At 59.6% G+C, this 19310-nt stretch overlaps 5 protein-coding genes across 5 annotated transcripts; 4 read left to right on the top strand and 1 right to left on the bottom strand.

Moving 5' to 3' along the window:
* Positions 1–2704: 2704 nt before the first annotated feature.
* HRG_05055 (DNA-directed RNA polymerase I subunit RPA34.5 domain-containing protein) lies at positions 2705–4903 on the bottom strand (the record flags this gene model as incomplete). The annotated part of the gene is made up of 3 exons (XM_044863526.1): positions 2705–2920; positions 2981–3687; positions 3751–4903. 3 exons carry the CDS (start codon positions 4901–4903, stop codon positions 2705–2707), a joined length of 2076 nt encoding a protein of 691 aa, XP_044722140.1.
* A 1429-nt stretch (positions 4904–6332) lies between these two features.
* Positions 6333–8732, top strand: HRG_05054 (mRNA cleavage and polyadenylation factor CLP1 p-loop domain-containing protein; the record flags this gene model as incomplete). The annotated part of the gene is made up of 5 exons (XM_044863525.1): positions 6333–6387; positions 6457–6667; positions 6727–6856; positions 6911–7204; positions 7257–8732. The coding sequence occupies 5 exons, from the start codon at positions 6333–6335 to the stop codon at positions 8730–8732; spliced, it is 2166 nt and encodes a 721-aa protein (XP_044722139.1).
* Positions 8733–9069: 337 nt separating this feature from the next.
* Positions 9070–12160, top strand: HRG_05053 (FAD binding domain-containing protein; the record flags this gene model as incomplete). The annotated part of the gene is made up of 12 exons (XM_044863524.1): positions 9070–9224; positions 9275–9354; positions 9435–9617; positions 9667–9901; positions 10056–10090; positions 10151–10213; positions 10288–10369; positions 10445–10464; positions 10561–10788; positions 11177–11379; positions 11434–11638; positions 12102–12160. 12 exons carry the CDS (start codon positions 9070–9072, stop codon positions 12158–12160), a joined length of 1548 nt encoding a protein of 515 aa, XP_044722138.1.
* A 3213-nt stretch (positions 12161–15373) lies between these two features.
* Positions 15374–15898, top strand: HRG_05052 (RNase H domain-containing protein; the record flags this gene model as incomplete). The annotated part of the gene is made up of 1 exon (XM_044863523.1): positions 15374–15898. The coding sequence occupies one exon, from the start codon at positions 15374–15376 to the stop codon at positions 15896–15898; it is 525 nt and encodes a 174-aa protein (XP_044722137.1).
* Positions 15899–16578: 680 nt separating this feature from the next.
* On the top strand, positions 16579–19029 carry HRG_05051 (fungal specific transcription factor domain-containing protein; the record flags this gene model as incomplete). Its single annotated transcript, XM_044863522.1, has 6 exons — positions 16579–16650; positions 16739–16978; positions 17063–17144; positions 17216–17623; positions 17680–17770; positions 17826–19029. The coding sequence occupies 6 exons, from the start codon at positions 16579–16581 to the stop codon at positions 19027–19029; spliced, it is 2097 nt and encodes a 698-aa protein (XP_044722136.1).
* Between the last annotated feature and the right edge of the window lie 281 nt (positions 19030–19310).

Below are 19310 nucleotides of genomic sequence, written 5' to 3'. Positions count from 1 at the left end.
ACAGACTCGTTCAATGGCACTGCCGACGGCAGCCCTCTCTCTCTGTCTCCGAATCCTGCACTGGAGCGTCATGGACGAGGGAGGTACTGTACCCTGCCTTCGGAAATGGGTTAAGGTACACAGATAAACTCCGGTACCTCCATGCCGAGGCCTGCCCCGCCGCTGCCACGAGTCCCCTTTACATGGCGCAAATACATGAGCTCCGACGCTTCCGGCCAGCTCTGACGACCACCACCAACGACAACAGCATGAAATTGGCAGCAAGATTTTTCTTAAACAGGCCAACATGGAAGGGCAAGGATGCCGGACCCGGACGGGGGATCGGCACTTTGGCAAAGCATGGACGACTGCCCTTGTCGACGGCACATGTCGGCATCGGCATATCTGCTGTAATCTCGTCAAATTTTTCATCTGGCGTGTTGCTCGAGTCACAACACGTCGCGAGCCCCCAAGACGCGAGACGGGAAAGCATTGGTAATCAAACGGGAATCGCATCAACAAGGGAGCATCGGGGACAAGACGGAGCATTCTCCACGGCGACGGGGCTATCCGGCCCGACGCAATGGCACATCGGACCTCGTAGGGCCCCGAAAGTCTTTCCTCCTGGCCTCGCTTCCCTGGAAAGCGGATGGCGCGAACGCCGGGCGGTGCTACCATGCTGCGTACAGTAGAGCGGGGGGCCGAGCGTTGGGAGAGACCCCTGCTCGGAGGCGAGTCCTGTCTCGCGCGAGCAGTGGTCGCGTGTTCCATGGCCATGTCAGGCCGTGAGGAGCAATGCAATCTCGGTCTACGTACTCCAAGTCCTGTACTGTCGTCTGATGTTGTGGCTCCATCTGGTGGTTTTCACTTGATTGATCAAGACGCAGTGTCACAGTGAATGCAGCTTGTACGTTGTGCGTTTTACACGTGTTGCCCTGCAGCATTGCCGACGAGTGCATGACGACATGAATGCAGCAGCTGGCAAGATAAAGTCTTGGCGTCAGGCCCGCTAGTCTGTTTAGTCCCAGAGCAAGCAGCCCCGTCGTTATTAGGGCGGTACCGCCTACTTCAGCCACATGTACCTACCCTAAGTTACTTACCCCTTACAAAGCGACTCGTCGTCGTCCCATGCGCCGCCTACTGTAGTGGGAGGAGCCGCCGCCGCCGCCGCCGCCCCGCCACGCCGCGCCCGCCGGCCGAGGCAAGTGGACAGTTCGCAAAGTTGCTCCTCGCTTGCTTTTGCCGGCGGCTCCGACTTGGAAAGGGATTTGGCACTGTCCACGCGCAACGTGCCGCACAAGCGGCTACGCCAAGACAACGCACGACAGCCCCCCCCTTACGGATACCAGCCAACAAGCGGCTCACTAAGCGCCGGGTCTGCTTCCGTCTCTCCCGTCTCTCCCATCTTCTCTCCCCCCTTCTCTCCCATTTCTGTCTGACCCCCCCCAGCAACTGTCCACCAGAAAAGGGACAGCCAAGCCAAACCCAAAGCAACGAAACAGACTTGCCCGTCCGGGCGCCAGACAACACCTCCACGTATCGCAGTCAACAGGTGTGTCCCCTTTACCCAACAGCAACCTGGCCAAGACCGCCGATTCCGATCGCGCCAGCCGACTAGCCTAAAGCACCAACGCCATGACCTGCCAACCCACTCAGACATGCCCAAAGCCCCATGGCGCCAGGGGGAGCCATTGTCTCTCTTTTCTTTTTTGTTGTTGTTTGCTTTCTTCTTCCCTCTTCCAGTCATCACACCAACACCACGACGGCCATGGCAATTGGTATTGACTGTTGTGCTAGAATTAGCTGCCTCCAAGATACTCGCAGCAAGCCCGTTCCCGCTGCAGACAAAGCACGGCTTCTCATCGCACCACTTGACTCGCCGTCTGCCGTCCAAACTCCGCGCAACAAGGCTGCGGCACCTCTGATGTCATCCACCCCCGCGCCAAGAGCCCATTCGTCTCAGTCTCCCACTCTGTTTTCCTCGTCAGCTCTTGGCGGTCGTTCCTTCATGCTCCTGCCTCGCGTCCGGTGATGCGGCGCGCCGCGTGTCCGTCCATGAAACACCCGTCTACTTCTCTTTCTAAACTCCACCCCGAACAGTCCGCCCAAGTGGATCGTGTGCCAGGCTTTTTCAAGTCACCGTCTCTCTTGCCAGTACTCCGTACCTACAGATTAGCACCATGCTCATCGTAGCCACGCATTGGTCATCTTTCACCGCACCTGTGTATCACCAGGCACGTCACCTCATCGGCCGAGTTGCCATTCATCATCAACATCCCAGGGCCCCATGGACGGGCAGACAGTTGAAACGTCATCAAACAAACATTGGATTACTGGTCTTTCATTTTGGTTCTGCTCACTATATGCTCTCAGCAACTGTCGGACGTGCCAACCCAGCTGGCTGTGCCCGTGAGCAACATGTCCTCAGTTCTCCCTCTGTCCTCTGTGCGCTTGTCTCCAACCGAGCCAGCGTGGGCGACGGTGAGCTATTTCTAACATAAAAACAACATCTCCAAACGCCGTGCCGCCGAGTTATGCGAGATCCACCTCGAGCCAAACTGTCTGCGAGATTCATCACAATCTCAGCCCTTCCATAATTACACCCTTTCGAAAACAGAAAGGAAAAAGGGCAGACACGTGAACATGTCTTGCCTCAGTGGCGCCGCGCTGCACCGTAAACGCCATTTCCGGCACGCCGTTTTCCTGGCCACCCCGTCATGACCTTCTAGGCTGGGGCTTTGGATTCGGGCGCTCGGACGGCCGTCTGCTTCTTCTTCTTCTTCCCGGAGGCCTGCGCACTGGGAGGAGGCGATGTCTGCTGCGACGAGCTGGTCCCTGCCGCGTTGCCTGCGCTGTCTTTGCCCCTCTTGCCCTTCTTCACGTCCTTGCCGACCGGTGCGGCCACGGCGGGCAGAGGGATCGGGACCGGCGAAACTTTGGGCTGCTGCGAAGAGCTTGGAATCGGGGGGATTGGCACGGCTGTCTGGCGAGGAATGGGTACCGGGGTATCCTTCTTGACCGGCGGCAGTGACTGCGAGCTCGAGGGCACCGGTTGTTCGCCCTTGGCCTTCCTCGACTTCTTGGCCTTGCCCGTCAAGGGGGACGAGGCGGCCGCTGGCGCTGACCCGAGGCCAGAGAGCGAGTACGTTGGGGCCGGGATAGTAGGCGGCATCACGGGCGTCTGCTTCGCCTTGCTCGTGGCAGACAGGGGCGGTTCAGAGCCGAGGTCTGGGCTCCCGTCGCGAGCCGTCTTGGGCTTCTTAGTTTTGGACTCTGCCGTCTGGCTCTCCTCCATTAGCTGCGAGGCTGCAGCGGCTGCCTCGTCTTCGGAAGATGGCTGCTTTCGCTTGCCACTGCGCGGGACTGCGGCCTGCTGGCTCGCCTCGACTGCGGCCTCTTTGCGTTTGCCTTTCTTGCTCTTGGGAGTCGGCTTGTCTGACTGGGCCTTGGGGGTTGACATGTCCGGCGGAACCTGGGGGGCCGTAGGAAGGGCGGGGGCATCCGCCATCTCGCAATCCTCGCCGCCTGAGCCGCTGTCCATGCCAATCTTGCCCATGGGAGTGTCGACGCCAATCGGCTTGAAGCGCGCCTTGAGGCCCTTTGGCTGGGGACGAGGAGCATTGTTCTCCGAGGGTCCGACTGTAGAGCCATCGGCACCCAGCTGCGTGATGCGCCTGACCTGCATGATCTGATCGATCTGCTGTGAAGCTGTGCGATTGGTTAGCCAACTCGGCAGTCCCCAAAGACGTCGTGTCATGGGACTGGACTTGCCTGCTTGGTAGTGGGATCCATCTGCCGACGGAATCATAATCTGGATAGAGCTCTTTGGTGCCATGTTGTCGAATGAGATGCCAAAGTCCTGTCCGCCATGGGTAAAGGCACGGTCTCCGCGCTGCGAAGCGTCCATAGGGATCTCGATGTTCTGCACCACAGAGATGGGCACTCCGGAGGGAACCGTAAAGTACCAGAACTGCTTGCCCTGCATGCTGGCCTGGCTGCAGATGCGAGCCACATCTTGGCCGCTGGTGCCGTCACCGCTCTTGCGCAGGACAAAATCCGGCGAGATGACGCTAGGAGGGGCAATTTGGCCTCCGGGCTGGCGATCCTCCATGTGAATCGACTCGTCGGCCATTTCCTGGTCAGACTCGGCGGAGCTCGCAGGGGATCTCGAAGGGGACGAGCCGGTCTGCTTCGGGGCAGGCTTGGCGGGCTTGCCATCCTTGCTTTCGCTCTCGTCACTGGAGTTGTCTTCTTCACTAGAGCTGGACGATTGGGGGCTGTTGCCGTTGACGACTGGCTTGGTTTTGGCGGATGTTTCGCCTGCGTCGCTCTCCGGCTCACTTTCGTCGCTGTCGCTGTCGCTGGTCTCCGAATCGGAAGTGGATTCAGATTGTTTCGCGACGGCGGGCTTTTCCGCGTTGCCAGTTTCATTCTCATCGCTCGAGTCGGAGTCGGAGGTGGAGTCGGAAGAAGAGGGAGCCTTCTTGGCAGTAACCCCATTGGCATTCGCCTTGGGCTTCGGGCTTTCGTCCGACTCGGAGTCGCTGGTGGAGTCATCCGAAGAGTCGGGGTCAGGCTTGACGAGCTTGGCCCTGTTGTTTCGCTCGGCATCACTGTCGGCTATCTCTAGCTTGTTGCTGGGACGCTTGGACGCGGCGGCAGCCTTTGTGGCAGGTTGAGAGAGCTTTCTGAGAAAGTCGGCACCGCCCTCGTCACCGCTGCTGTCGCTGTCACTCGAATCATCGTCACTATCGTCGTCATCTCCGAAGATGGACTTGTTGATAGCTCCAGGCTCCTGCTTGATGGCGGGCGCAGGTCGGCCGAGGGGCCGTCGGTTATACTGGGCGTCTGCGCTGAGGCCCCTGTTGGTGTTTTCAATGTGCTTGCTGAGCGAATGCACCTTGAAGGGCTCCTTGGGCGCCATGGCGAGAGTTGCTCAAGGTGTGCTTCTGAGGCTCGGGGTTTGGCTAGCCTCGACGAGCAAAAGCAAGGCGAGGGAGGGAGGTGATGTGGCTGTCGAAACTTTTTTTTGGGCGTGTGGAAATTTTAATGATTTCAGCCGAGTTGGCGAGGCCCACCAAAAACGCGCTCGCGTGCGGCATCAACGCGCCGCTGGCAACTCTCCCCTGTAAAAATTCTTCTCTTCTGCGGGCTGTTAGCAGCCTGTTAGTGGATAATTATTTTCAGGTCACCCGACCATGCTTCTGCCTCTCTAGCCCTAACGGGGCTCTAGCAAGCACCAAAAGGCAGACTTTGGAGAGTTCGTCTCCTCTTGGGAAGCTGGTCTCGAATAACGGCATGCCTCACGCTGCCTCGCCTTCTGCCGCCTTTACTGGCTGGCCTCGACTTCTGCCGCATCGCGGCCCCGACCTTTTCTGCCGCCTCGCGGCCCGACTTCTTCTCGCCCTTCCTGGCACGCCTCGCGCTGCCTCGCACCCTCTGCCGCCTTTACCGGCTGGCCTCGCCTTCTGCCGCCTTGCGGCCCTGACTCCTTCTGCCGTCTCGCGGCCCCGACCTTTGCTGCCTTGCGGCCCTGCTGCCGCCCAGCGGCCACGACTTCCTCTGGACTGGTGGGCCGCGGGGGCCCCGAGGAGCTACAAGAGCCTAGAGCTCAAGGCCTCACCCGGGTGCCCCCCGGAGCTGCACACCAATCGACAACACCTCCACCACCTGCTTGCTACGAGGAGTAGGCACGGGGACTTCGCCGACTGTCATGACCACGAAGTGGCCCCGGATCGAACGCTCCTGCGGGAGAAGACAATCGCCATCGGGGCGAACCCCCGACTAACATTGCTACACTCTCTGCTCCCTTTTTCTTTTCTTTTTCTTTCTGCCCCGTAGGCCCTCCTCGAGGGGGCTTGCGGCCGGCCCATGACTTCGTGGGCTTTCTCAGTCACCCGGCCTCGGCCAAAGACTGACTACTATTACGGCTTCACTGCCGTGCCTGGAACCCGCTGACGGGGGAAGGGCCCCGGATTTCCGACCGGCCTCAGAGCCTCAGAATTGCTAGATGGAGTGGTTAGGTGCTACACACGGTCCTTAGTCCAGGTACTCGGGATATTCTATGTATCTAGTCTTCTCTAGCCTAGCACGTCTTTTGCCCTTATAGGGATGTCCCAGACGGTAATCAATACTACTACTACTACTACTACAACGCGCCGCTGGCAGCTGCAGCCCAGGGCCGGGAGGGGAAGGAGGAGGAAAAAAGATTCGCATATCTTATCGATAAGCACCGAATCACTATCGAACAGCTTCGCCCTGCACGTCGATATAGCCTCATCTGTTGACGGAAATCCACTGAAGACGGACTTCGGTCCCCGCAAGCCATTCCCTCTTTGACCCGGCTGCTGACAATGCCGTCGTCGCCCAACAAGAGGCGAAAAATAGACGCCCCCGGCACCCCCCAGTGTAGGTTGTTGACTTGCGCTCACCCTTGCTCCATCGCCCGGCACTCACTCACTCATCCCAATTCGTCAGCCGCTGTGAGCGCCATAAGTGCACTGGCAGCCCGCCGGCGACTCACGGCGTCTGCGTCGGCCGACTCTTCCGCCCCGGCGGAATCAGCCTCTCCCCAGGGCTCGTCCAACCCGTTTAGTCCGCTACAGCAGAAGCGTGAGCCCGTCAAGTCGGCCAAGAGGGCTGGCTCGAGGGTTCCAGCAGGCCAGCAAGGCCGTGACCAAGGATCGAGGTTGGTCTCCGCGCCCATCTTCACCTCGTCCATGCTCGCGCCTGACCTGTTTGGCCCAGCACGGATCCTGAGACGGCCACATCCAGGTCGACTTCTCGACCCGTCACTTATTCCTCCTTCTCCCTGTCCAAGCACAATCACCATGTCAACGGCCAAGGCGTACTCAAGCTTAGGCTTGAAGATGTCGAGGTAGGATGCTGGAACTTCTCTCCACCATGCTTTTCCTCCCGCTCACTCGTTCAGCGCTTTCTTCTTGTTGGGAGTTTCGGAATCCGCGTGTCCACAGGAGAGGTGACAGTCGCCGGCGCCTCGCTTCTGCCCTCGGACAAGATATACTGGGTTTATGCGCCCCATTGTCACGCGGTTCCCGTCTTGAGAACTGCAGAAAACACTCACGTTGAGCTGCACAATGATCCCGAGGCCGACAACCTGAGAAAGCTAGGCAGCCTGTCACCCTTATTCCAAAGGCTGTGGAACCAAGCCGCAACGGCTGACGCGGATAAAAAACGGGCAAAAGGTCCGTCAACCTTTCAACTGGTTGGTGTTTCCCTCTATCGGGCTCCCGTACTCCCTTGCTGACACTCGATAGCTCGGGGACTCGGGAGACGTCCCCAGGGTGTCTATTGTGCGAGAACTCGTCTGTCCTCCGAAGTGGAACAAGAAGCTGGCATCCCTGGTAGAGTCCGTCTCTGGGCGGGAGCCCTTGTCCATTATAATTTGCGGCCCCAAGTCGGCCGGAAAGTCGACATTTTCCAAGCTCCTTACAAACCGACTGTTGACCACCACAAACGCAGGCCCGGACGGCTCATTCCGGCCGATTACAACGGGCGTGGCCGTCCTGGATCTCGACCCGGGACAGCCAGAATATGCTCCACCAGGCACGGTGTCGCTCGTCCATGTCACCCAGCCCAACCTGGGCGTGCCGTTTACGCACCCGAGTCTCGACGACGAAGCCGCCCAGGTGGTGAGGTGCCACGCGCTGGCCTCGGTCAACCCAGCCTCGACGACCGACCTCCACTTGGAGTGTGCTCTAGATCTTTATGGCTACTACCACCGCAAACTCCGCAACTGCCCCCTGGTAATCAACACCCCTGGATGGATTCTCAGCTTGGGCTTGGAGCTTCTCGTCGAGATAATCGTCAAGGTACGCCCTGGCGAAGTTATCTACATGTCAGAAGAGGGGCCCGCAGAGACGGTTGAGGCCTTGCGCAACGCTACCAAGAACACGTTTACCTCATTGCCGTCACAACCGTCCGATTTAAAGTCGCGTACTGCTGCGCATTTTCGAGAGATGCAGACCATGTCCTACTTTCACTCTTCGACAAGGCATGGCTCCGAGGACAAGAGGCGACTGAGTTGGGTCCCTCACGCCCTTACGTATGTACGTCCCTTGGTGGTGCGTTACGTGGGCCCATCCTGCGGGTTTCTCGGCGTACTGCGATACGACTCCCAGCTACCGCCGGACCTGATGGGCGAGGCAATCAACGGCATGGTGCTTGCCATTGTCGAGATTGAGGAGCGCCAGGCGTTTCGACAAGGTTTCCAAGAGGCTACATCTGGCTCCCTCGACTGTGACGGTGGCGCCACGCCTCAACCATCCATCTCTAGGACGCCCGAAGGCATACCTTTTATCCCCAACCCCGACGACCTAACCCTTGATCCACGACACTCGCGCACAATCGGTCTCGCCTTAGTGCGTGGTATCGACACAGCCAACAAGTCGCTCCAGATACTCACGCCGACGCCTCCTGAGAAGATTAGCGAGGCAAGAGCCCGGGGAAGCAGCATCGTCCTGGTACACGGCAAGTTCGACACGCCTTTTTGGTCGTACACAGAGCACCTGTATGAGCAGTCCGGCCAGGGCGACGAGCCCGAGGGAGAAGTCGAGGTGACGGACGAAGACACCGACAAGAGCTCGGTCGACGAACCGGCCCATGCCTTGGACGGGGGAGACGACACGGCCATGCCGTGGGTGGAGGTTCTCAGGGGCAACCAGAAACGTCCAGTCGGTTCAAAGGTGTGGAGGGTGCGGCGAGACCTTGGCCGAAATGCTGGTGGTGTCTAAGTGGCGCTCTGTGCCGCCTCCGCTATTGCATGTTTCGACAGCCAATTGGTTGCGGGAGCTGCGTCATGTGAGGTTACACGACCGCAGATAGTTGCTGCAGTTGTATGAGACCGCAGGAGATTCCTCCTAGAGGCAGGTAAGCATGCCTGTGATAACTCAAAGTGGCTCGTTGTATCCCTTGATTTGGCCGGCGATGACTGGCAGAGCAATAGCTCTGGAGGATCTGGGGAACACGACATACATAAATACAAGGGCATCCCCAGTCCCGCCAAGATGGCTCACAAGTGATTTTGCTCCCCCTCCTGGAACAGCTTGTGGTTGAAAGATGACTTCGAATATGACGGCGACCTCGGCGTCGCACAAATCCCATGTCGACATTGTCGGAGCCGGGTCGGCGGGCCTGATGCTGGCGTTGTGGATGGCACGGCTGGGCATCAAAACGCGCGACGTGGACAAGCGGACGGACAAGGTCTCTTCTGGCCAGGCCGACGGGCAAGGTCTGCTGCGTGTGCCGCCGTGTCCTGCTGTGGCTGATGGGGGAGCTTCCAAGTGCGGACGTTGGAGATACTGGACGGCTTCGGCATCGGCGAATGCGAGTGGGAGGAGGCCAACCACATGATTGGTATGCACCAGCCCTCGGGGGAGGAAGTTGGGGAGAAGGGTGCTACTGGTCACGGTGCTACGATGAGTTCTGACGCAGAGACTCGCGAGAGGTCAGTTTCTGGAACCCCAACGAGAACGGCAAGATCCGGCGCGACGTGCGCATGCCGAACTCGACATCGGGGCTCTCGCGATTCACTCAATGCGTCGTCCGCCAGGGCCGAATGGAAAACGTCTCTGCTCGACGCCATCCGCGCCTTGAAGCCATGACCAGCGGACCCGCAAGTCCGCATCGAGCGCCAGACGATGCTGACGGCTCTCGCCATGGACGAAGGCCTTGCCTACGACGAAGACGCATACCCCATAGAGGTGACACTGCGTCACCTAACCGAGGAGGCCACGCCCGCGCAGCGGCTGAGCAACGTCGGGGATGGGCTGCACAGGAGCACCCTCGCCGACGACACGGGCAATATCCTGGAGCGAAGCGCTCTGGGGACGGAACAGCGGCTGGAGGAGAAAGACGAGCAGGTCCGGGCCAGGTTCCTGGTCGGCTGCGACGGCGCGCACTCGTGAGTCCGGAATACGCTTGGCGATGAATTCGAGATGGTGGGAGAGACGACCGATGCCATCTGTAAGTCAGTCGAGCCACGTCCCCGTGAGACGGGAGATTTCGTATTGGACGCCCTGCCTGCTGACAGTCGGAATCTCTTGAGTGGCGGCCAGGGGCGTGCTCGACGTTGTGCCAATTACGGACTTCCGTAGGTGAGACCTGCATCGTATGACGACAGAGGCAGAACTGTTGACCCGGGACCGCGCAGCCGACATCAGAAACCGCTGCATGGTGCGCACAGCCGGGTCGGGGACCATCACGGCCAGTCCCCGTGAGAAACTGGCTCGTGAAGCAGTATATGCAGCTCGGGGCCACCCTATCCTGCGGGCGTGTGGACCGAGACAGGTCACCCTGGAGGCCATCCTCGAGGCTACGCAGAAGATCCCGAGCCCGTACAGTACACGATCAGCTATCACTGCACTTACTGGTACTCTACATGCCCATGCTGCTTCGCTCGGGAGACAACATGCTGACGACCGTCGCTTGCATATGCATCATGTAGGTGGACGGCTTACCGGATCGGCTAACGTTGCGGGAAGCGTTTCAGCAAAGCTTGACCGCATATTCCTCGCAGGCGGCCCGTCACCGTTTCTTGTCTCTCTCAACTGCTTTCCAAAGATAGGGGCTCCGCTGACCCGACCCGGCCATCCTATGCGGTGTACACGCACCCGCCCAAGGCCGGCCTGGGGATGAACACGTCCACGCAGGACACATACAGCCTCGGCTGGAAGCTGGGTCTTGTGTGCAACAAGGTGGCGCGGCGCGGCGTGCTGTCTACGTACGAGCTCGAGCGGCGGCAGGTTGCCGAGCAGCTCGTTGCCTTTGACCAGCAGTTTGCCAGCATGTGTACGGGGCGGCATGGACGATGAAGGGGGCTTAGGAGGCGTTCCGGATGAGCCAGATGGTACAGTAAGTTGTCTTGTCGACACTGGGTCGAGTCTGCAGGTGCATAACGTACATACTTGCCCACCTACGTCTGCCGTCTTTTTCTTGCCGTCTTTTTCTCCGCTGTTCTCTCCTTCTCTACAGTACGATGCCGGCCACAGCCCAGGCGAGGGCCACAAAAGCAACCGAGGATAGGAATGAAAAAGAAATGCAGAACCGGCGGGGCTGACGACGGCAGAACGGGATGCAGACCCCTCTGCACGGGGCTTAGTTCACGACCGGGGTGGGCATACGCTATAAGCCAACCATGTGCTCGTCTCGACAGCCGATGACAAGCAGTGCGACCCAGGGCCGGCGGCCAACTGCAAGCCCGGCACTCGCTTTGCCTCGCACAAGGTGCTGAACCAGGCGGACCCGCGGCCGTGGGAGCTCCACCACCTCATGCCGTCAGACGGGCGGTTCCGCGTCGGCGACGTTTCGCGCCATGGTCAGCTCGTCAACGGGCTCGGGGGGTGGCTGACGACGGAGTTGCTGCTCCGGCACCCGCGCATGGTGTTGAGTCCCGGGGCCGGTGCCGGCTGGGGCCAGAGGGTGAAAACCGCGCAGGGGGCGGAAGCCGGGCTCATTGAGGTGCTGCTAGTGTACGCAGCGAGGCGCGAGGAGATTGAGCTGCTGACGGACCTGCACGAGCTGTACCACCCGTGGGACGCGAAGCTGGGGTGGTACTATGACAAAACGTTTATCGACGGGCCCAGCTACCACGAGGACCACGGCAGGGCGTGCGAGGGCTACGGCGTGGATGCCGACGGGGGTGTGTGCCGCGGTGGTGGTTCGTCCGGACGGATACGTTGGCCTGGTGATCTCGCTCGACGACGGGGGAGATGGTTCGACGCCGTGTTACGGAGGAAGAGGTGCTCATGAGGAGAGGGGGGGAAAGAAAGGGGGAGGGGGGAAGGGGGCTGGGATGGTTGGCTGGCTGGCCCAACTTGTTGGTCGTTTTCTTTCTTTTTTTCTTTTTCTCATCATGGCTCGAGCGCTTGGGTGCTTGCAGGATGCTTTGCAAGATTTGCTGTTGTGTATGTGTGCGGAGTATCCGTACGGAGTACAGTGTGCTGTTGTGTGTGTCTCAGGGCCACGTCGGTCGAGTTAAGCAGTGATGAGGTAACTACAGGCTATCTGGTCTGCGAGGGAAAGAAATAGGCAAAGGAAGAAAAAAAGCAAGAGGCTGTGCATTTCCTCGCATACAGTACATGTCCGTACTGTCTGCTGTCAAGGCCGTTTCAAGGCCCTGTCCAGCGGGACCGACGACGTGACAGGCGCGGCGCCGTTGTGACATGGGGCGGCTATTTGCTGGACCTTGCTCCACCCTCATCAAGGCGTTTCTTGTTTGTACTGGGCGAAGAGACTAGTAACTGCATGTCGGTTGCGTCGTGGCACGCTGCGACACCGGGTAGCTGGGCGTGTAACACGACAGGATCGACGGCTTACCACCCAGCTCGGGAGGCGGGCGGGCAACATTTGAGTGTATCAGTGTATGTGCGTTCAGGAGACATACGAGCACTCGGTCTACATCCCTACAGTCGGTATCCGTATACTCGGTGCAGAGCACAGGCACCCGGTGTTGGCGTTGTTGGAATTGAGAGAAAACATGCAAGGCCATGGAGGTGGAGCAGAGACAGGGGAGGGGGGCAGGAAAAAACGGTCGACGGCGTGGAGGGATTGTGACTGATCGGATTCTGTCGACGGAGAAAAGCAAGCTATCTTGGATGAGTAAAGAGGCCAAGCAAGGCAGAGAGAGAGGAGAGGGATGTAGTTTAATATCCTTCCCCGCAAATCGGAGACGGCAAATGGCTCGATCCAACGGCCGTGCAGAATCGTGGGCCGCATGTACGTACCAAGTATGCACACACACACACTCGCACGCACACACACGCACGCACACACACGCACATACACACATGCGTGCGTGCGCACCGTACCGTACTGTGCAGTGCAGTACGTGCAAGAGGCTATTTGTCATATATGACAGACAGGGCTTTTTTGCTGTCGCGGATTCTTTCTTCTTTTGCCTGGGGTTCAGACGGCAGCAGTATGGAGAGACAAACGCTCTACTAAAACAGAGCATGCGCGATGTCCCGTGTACAGTAGGTACGTATTTATCCCTCTTCCCCCCCCCGCCTACCGCCTAAACGGTTGCCCGGGGCGGGGCGGGATTGCCTCGGGACGGGTCATCGATACAAGGCATCACACGTTGTCGCGCGAGACAAGCAGGTACTGTACTTACCTGCGGGGCGAGCGGAGCCAACCGCCGGCCCGTATGCGGTTGACAGGCCCGGAGGGCGGCATCAACCGCCCATTGGCTACCCGCGGGGAGCTAGAAGAGAAGACATGGATCGACCCGGCAAGACGAAGAGGCGCTAAAACAAACCACCACCACTGGTCTCTGTACTGTAGATGCGCACAAAGAGATGATCTTGCGCATGTGTGATACGTAGGTGTACGATGACACAGTGACGGCGCACTGTGTTGCCTGCATGACCGGGGACGATTGACAGCTGGCAGGACTAGGATGGACAATCGGCGCTCTGGTTCTCGGCTGACGGTACCCTTAGCCTTGCAACCTTGGCACCACCCTTGCACCCTTGGCACCCTTCCCTGGCAAATGCAGCATGCATTTCATTGGCCCCGGGAGCCCGGTTCCGTGCCAGGGCTCTCTCGTCCGTGTCGCTGGCCCGACTGCGTACGCACCGCAAAGTCGTTCAGAGCTTTCGAAACTTGCCATTGTACTGTATGCGGCTGTGCAAAGCAAGAAGAAAACAAGAACAGCCCTACAGTGCAGGGAGCCAAGGGCTGTGCTCGTGCTATCCATGCAACAGCCCTACAGTGCTCAAAGTGCACTGTGCCCGTACCCTACATACAAGTACCTCGCTGTGCAATATTCCGTCGTCATCTCTCTCCTCTCCTGTCTGGGCAAAGGCCTCGAACGGCTTATTGCGCGCCGTTTGGCGTGGGCATCCGTCCACTATGGTGTCTTGCACCCACAACAAGCTGGCGCATTGCCGAAAAGGTCCGCTGTTGACCTTGTCGCCGCATTGGTACACGACATCGAGGAGGCTTTCTCGCGCAAGCAGGTCGCCACACTCGTGACAATGGACGTCGAAGGCGCCTTCGACACTGTCCTTCGTAGCAGGCTCATTCTTCGCCTTCGGCAGCAAGGATGGCCTCGGAATGTCGCTCGTTGGGCTGGCCTTTATGCATGACCGAGCAGCACGTGTCCGCTACCAGGATGTCATGACACCTCGTCACCCTTGCAGTGCGGACTGCCGCAAGGATCGCCAGCTTCTCCCATACTTTTCCTACTATACACAGAGCCAATCTACCGCCTGAGCAACCCCAAGGGGCGCTTCGGCTATGCAGACGACACTGCCGTCCTTTGCGTCGGAGACTCCCTGGAGGAGACTGCCCACAGAGCGTCGAAACATGTTCACGAACTCATGACATGGGGCACCGCGAACGCGATAACCTTCGACCCCAAGAAGACTGAAGTCATGCACTTCTCCCGAACTACACCGAGGAATGCACCTCCAGTCTTCCATGGCGAGGTAGAAAAGCGGCCAGGCTCAGCCATGCGGTGGCTCGGCATCTGGCTTGACAGCACCCTGACGTTCAAGACGCACGTCGAGAAGTGGACTGCCAAAGCGCAAGCAGTGGCCTACCATCTCAAGGGTTTGACAATACCAACCGCGGCCCCTACCAGGTGCGGTCCGAGAGCCGTCCGCGCCTGCATCGAGCCGCAATTGTTCTTTGGGGCAGAGGCGTGGTACCCGGGCATGACCTGCCCGCGATGGAATAAGCCGGCAAAGGAAGGGCCATCAAGAATACGGCACCTCATCCGGCGGATGGACAAGTCGCTCAACACGGCCATGCGAGCCATCCTCCCGGTCTGGAAGACGACGCCGCTCAGCGCCAGGCACCGGAGGCGGGCATACCGCCAGTTTCGCACCTGCTCCAGGCGTGTCGAACGCGCTTCGCAGCCCGTCTCAAGTCCTCGACGAAGCGCACCCGCTTGCGGTGCGAACGAAGCCGATCCGGGCCCCTGTCATCAACAGGGCCATTAAGTTAAAATACCAGCGTCCACGACAACCTTTCCGGACCAGACTGCGTCGCACTGACGAGCTGCTCCCAAGGTGCGCCAGGCCAGACCTTCTCGCACGTAGGTTCGCCAGCGACCAGCGTGGACCTTGCAAACTGCGCCGAAAGAAGAATCGGCGGCAAACTTCGGCGAGTGGCTCCAATCAGTTGCTCCACGGACAGCAATCGTCTACTCGGACGGATCCCTCTCCCGGAGGAGCCGCGGGTACGGCTATGCGGTACATCAGGATGGACTCACCGTCCTCAGCGGTAACGGCCGTCTTGGGCTTGCTGAGGTCTTTGATGCCGAGGCGAGAGGCTCCCAGAGGGTCTGCGTGCTGCGTTGAGCCTCCCGGCTGCAGACCAGATTGTCGTATGCCTCGATAACCTCGCGGTCGCGACGTGTCTTCAAGGCATGCCGTCAGATTCCTCCCAGAAGGAGTTCCTGGAATTCCAGGCCTTGGCCGCAGAACATGGTGCCACTGAGATCCGCTGGATCCCCGGCCACACCAACATCCCAGGTAACGAGCAGGCAGACGCCTTAGCAAAGGCAGGAACCTCTCAACCCGAGCCTGCAGACGCTCTCCCGACGCTGGCATATCTGCGCAAGGTCGCTAGGCAGCGACCAAAAGACGCATTCAAAGCCTGGTGGGAAGTTTCTGCACCCCAACAGTACAGGGTCCTCGACCTCGATGCCACGACTGGCTGCCCGCCAGAACTTACCATTCCACGACCTCTGCTCCACCATCTGCTCGCAGCAAGAACCCACCACGGGGACTTCGCTGATTACCACGAAAGGTTGAACCACGACGATGCGCGACTGACGTGCTCATGTGGTCGACGAAAAGAACCAAAGCATCTCTTCTATTGCCGGAAGATCGCGCCGCGACATCGGATGAGGTTGGCACCTCACCGAGCGCGGCGGTCAACCGAGCAATAGGCAGAGACTTCGACCAGTTCGTCAAGGTGGCGAAGGCAAGCTCGTTCTTTGGAACGATCTGCCCTCGCCACTAGGCGGCAGCAACCGCTTTCCTCCTTCCTTCCCTTTGTTTGCACACACACCCATTTTCTCTTACCCGACTCGGCCGGGCGGAGGGTGCTCTCCGGAACCGGCCCTGTGAGGCCAAAACGAAAGACATGGCTGTCGCGCCTGAACGTCCCGCTGACGGGCAGCAGGCTGAGCAAAGAAGCGCCTTTGAGCCGATGAAATGCTGAATGGTGGATTGTTTACGTTCTGTGGAAGGGCAGAAGACGCGGATTGGTACTCGTTTCGTTTCGCGTATTGTGGGCCTACTCCGCGATAGTAGACTTCCAGCAGCTCAGCACGTCCTGTGCCCCGTCTCGGGGACCTGAGCGACCTAAAGGTCGCTGGACGGAAAATACAATAATAATAATAATAATAATATTCCGTCGTCGGTGACTTGACGCGCCGTCCCTTCTTGACCCCCCCCCCCCAATGTCCACCGCTCTCTCAAAGCCTCTCTCCCCATCCATCCATCAACCCCCGCCGGCCTCCTCTCCTTCACCGAGCCTCGTTGCTCCATGATTTGCGCCTCGCCCTCGTGCGCGCCCGTCAGCGTCAGACCAAAGGACATCATCACCACCGTCTGAGTCGAAGCCATGGGCGGCAGCCCCGAGGACAATGCACACAGCCGCTCCGCCTGCACCGAGTGCCAGCGCCGCAAGCAAAAGGTAGCCAGCCTCTCTCTCCAACATCGTCTTTGCATCCTCGCCATGGTCGTCTTCTCCAGCCAACGCCTCGCTCACCTCAAACCTCCAGTGCAACCGCGTTTGGCCTTGCAACCACTGCCAGAAGCGCAAGGTCGCCGACAAGTGCCGCTTCACCAACAACCAGCCCACTCCCGACAAGGGCGCCGGCCAGGACACGGGCCGCAAACGCCAATTGAGCCATGATGACTTGACCGACTCGAGCGATACTAACCCCTGGGATGACGGCGAGAGCGGCTTCGAGGCCCTCGGCTACACCCCCGCTCACCTCTTTTCTGGCCTCGCCACCGAGGTAAGGCCTCGCACATGATGTCGCCACCTCTGCTTGTCTGACACCAGCCTTCTCCAGCGGAGGGTCAGCACGACTGCCAGGCAGCAAAGGCAGTTCGAAATGGACTCGGACTCGTGCCCTCAGCTCCACCGAACCCTCCAAGTTCTGCCTCCTCGACCCTACACAGGTGAGAGCCCGCCTTCCCCCCTCCTCCCCCTCTCACCGGCCAATCTTTGTCAAGCCGACTGACACGTCCAGACTCTCTCGTTCAAAACTTCTTGGACAATGTCAATTACCACTACTACATCATCTACCCTACTTCTTTCCTGGAAGACTACCGCAATTGGTGGGCTGCGAGGTCGGCCAACAAGCCCCTCGGCCTTCAGTGGACTTGTCTCCTTCTCATGGTCTGCGCCTGCTCTGCCCAGTACACCGACGTCGAGCTGCAGCGCAAGCTCGAGCACGACATGGGCGAGACGACACAGACGCTCACGGAAAAGTACCACAATGCCGCCCGCGAGTTGCACAGCGTCATCCCCGTCGGCAACAACCACATCTTGAACGTCCAGTCCCTGCTGCACTCCTGCTACTGGTACAAGTCCGAGGCCCGCTTCGTCGAGTGCTGGCACGTCCTCAGCACCGCCATCAGAGAGGCGCAGGAGCTGGGTCAGTGCCCTCCCCCAGCCCCCCTCTCGCTCCGTCTCGGCGCTGACCGTCACCAGGCATCCATCAAGAGCCCGTCTCTGGGCCCATGTCCGAGTTTGAGCGCGAGATGCGCAGGAGAATCTGGTGCATCCTCGACACTTGGGATTGGTACGTTGTCCCCCGAGCGCCAACTCACCCGGCAGCTTCTGACCTCTCTCCCAAGGCAAATCTCGGCCCTGCTGTCCCGCCCAATGATCATCGATCGTTCTGACTGCCAAGTCGGCCTGCCCAGCCTCAAGCTTGAGGGCTACTCGCCGTCGCCTCTGATGCACATGAAGCTGCAGTCGGAACTCATCACCCAACTGTCTCGTCGCTTCGGGCTTCCCAAACACGTCGCCAGCCCCTCCGACGTCAGGGATTACCAGGCCATCATTGAAACGTGGATGAGCAGCTTCCCCCCAAGCTACGCTCTCAACAACCCCGACCACAGTGCCGACTTGCAGCGGCCGTGGATCGTCCTGCACCGGCACTACCTCCACACCATGTCCTTTTCGATGCTGCTCGACCCCATTCGCGCGTACCTGGCGAAGCCGATGACGGCGAGCTCACCCCCGGACGAACTGAGGATCCGCAGCGACGGCATCAACTATTGCCTGAGGCTCATGAGCGCCCTCTACGGCTTCTTCGACCACGTGTACCCGAGGGACGCCAAGTTTCACTTTGTGCTGTTTTGCATCTTCGACACCGCCGCTGTCCTCTGCTCGGCCCTCATGCACGACGAGGACGGTAGCACCCCTCGGCGCGACGACATCCTCGGCGCCATTGACGGAGCGGTCGCGATGCTGAAGCGCCTCAACAACGCCACGAAAACGGCCAAGACATCGTACGACATCCTCCTCCGCGTCTCCCAGCGAGTGACGAGGCCCGCTGCGACGGCGCCGCCCCATTTCCCCTCGGGCAAGGGGCGTCAGAGGAAGACACCCAGGGTGGGGGGGCTGGCCACGACGCCGCCGTGCGGGCGCCAAGTCGAGTTGGCCGTAGCCAGCGACGCAGGCTCCGTCGAGTCATACGTCTCGTACAACAGCATGCCGTCCCAGAGCGGCATCCTCGTGTCTCACACACCCAGCCCCCACTCGATGTCGCCCGTCGACCGCAAGTACTATGGCGGAGCGGTCGTCTGCCCGACGGCGTCGCCACCTGGCGGCATGAGCGTCGACGGGTCCGTGGCTCTGTCGACGTCTCCCGTCGACCACATGAGCGCGCACGGGTATGGTCACTCAACACCCTATCTCAACATGACGCCACCCATGGAGGATGTGTACCAACCAGTCGAGTTTGGCAACATAACCCAGCAGGAGCTGGGGGACCTGGCTTCATTGTGGAACTACGAGAGCCTCAACTTGTATTTTATCGCCCCGCAGCCCTAGGCCATCTCGTGCGGAGGCTCTGGTCACTGCACCACCATTTGACCATGAGGCGGATGTTTGCGGGCGAGAAGCTAACGGCTTTGGCAAGTCCTGCGCAGCTTTAAGGCGAGCAAGAGCTGTGACAAGTAATGTTGGAAACGAGCATCTACGACAACGTACTACGACGGTACCATGAACGAATCGTTTGGAGGACAGGATTGGGCATACGAGGGACAGGCAACTACTAACTAAGCAAGGGGAGGGGGGAAAAGAGGAAAAGAGCCATGGATACGGATGCCAGA

The sequence above is a fragment of the Hirsutella rhossiliensis genome (genome assembly GCF_020360975.1).
Source record: "Hirsutella rhossiliensis strain HR02 chromosome Unknown scaffold00004, whole genome shotgun sequence".
In the NCBI taxonomy this organism is placed as follows: Eukaryota; Fungi; Ascomycota; class Sordariomycetes; order Hypocreales; family Ophiocordycipitaceae; genus Hirsutella; species Hirsutella rhossiliensis.
This window is presented reverse-complemented; position numbering and strand designations above follow the sequence as displayed.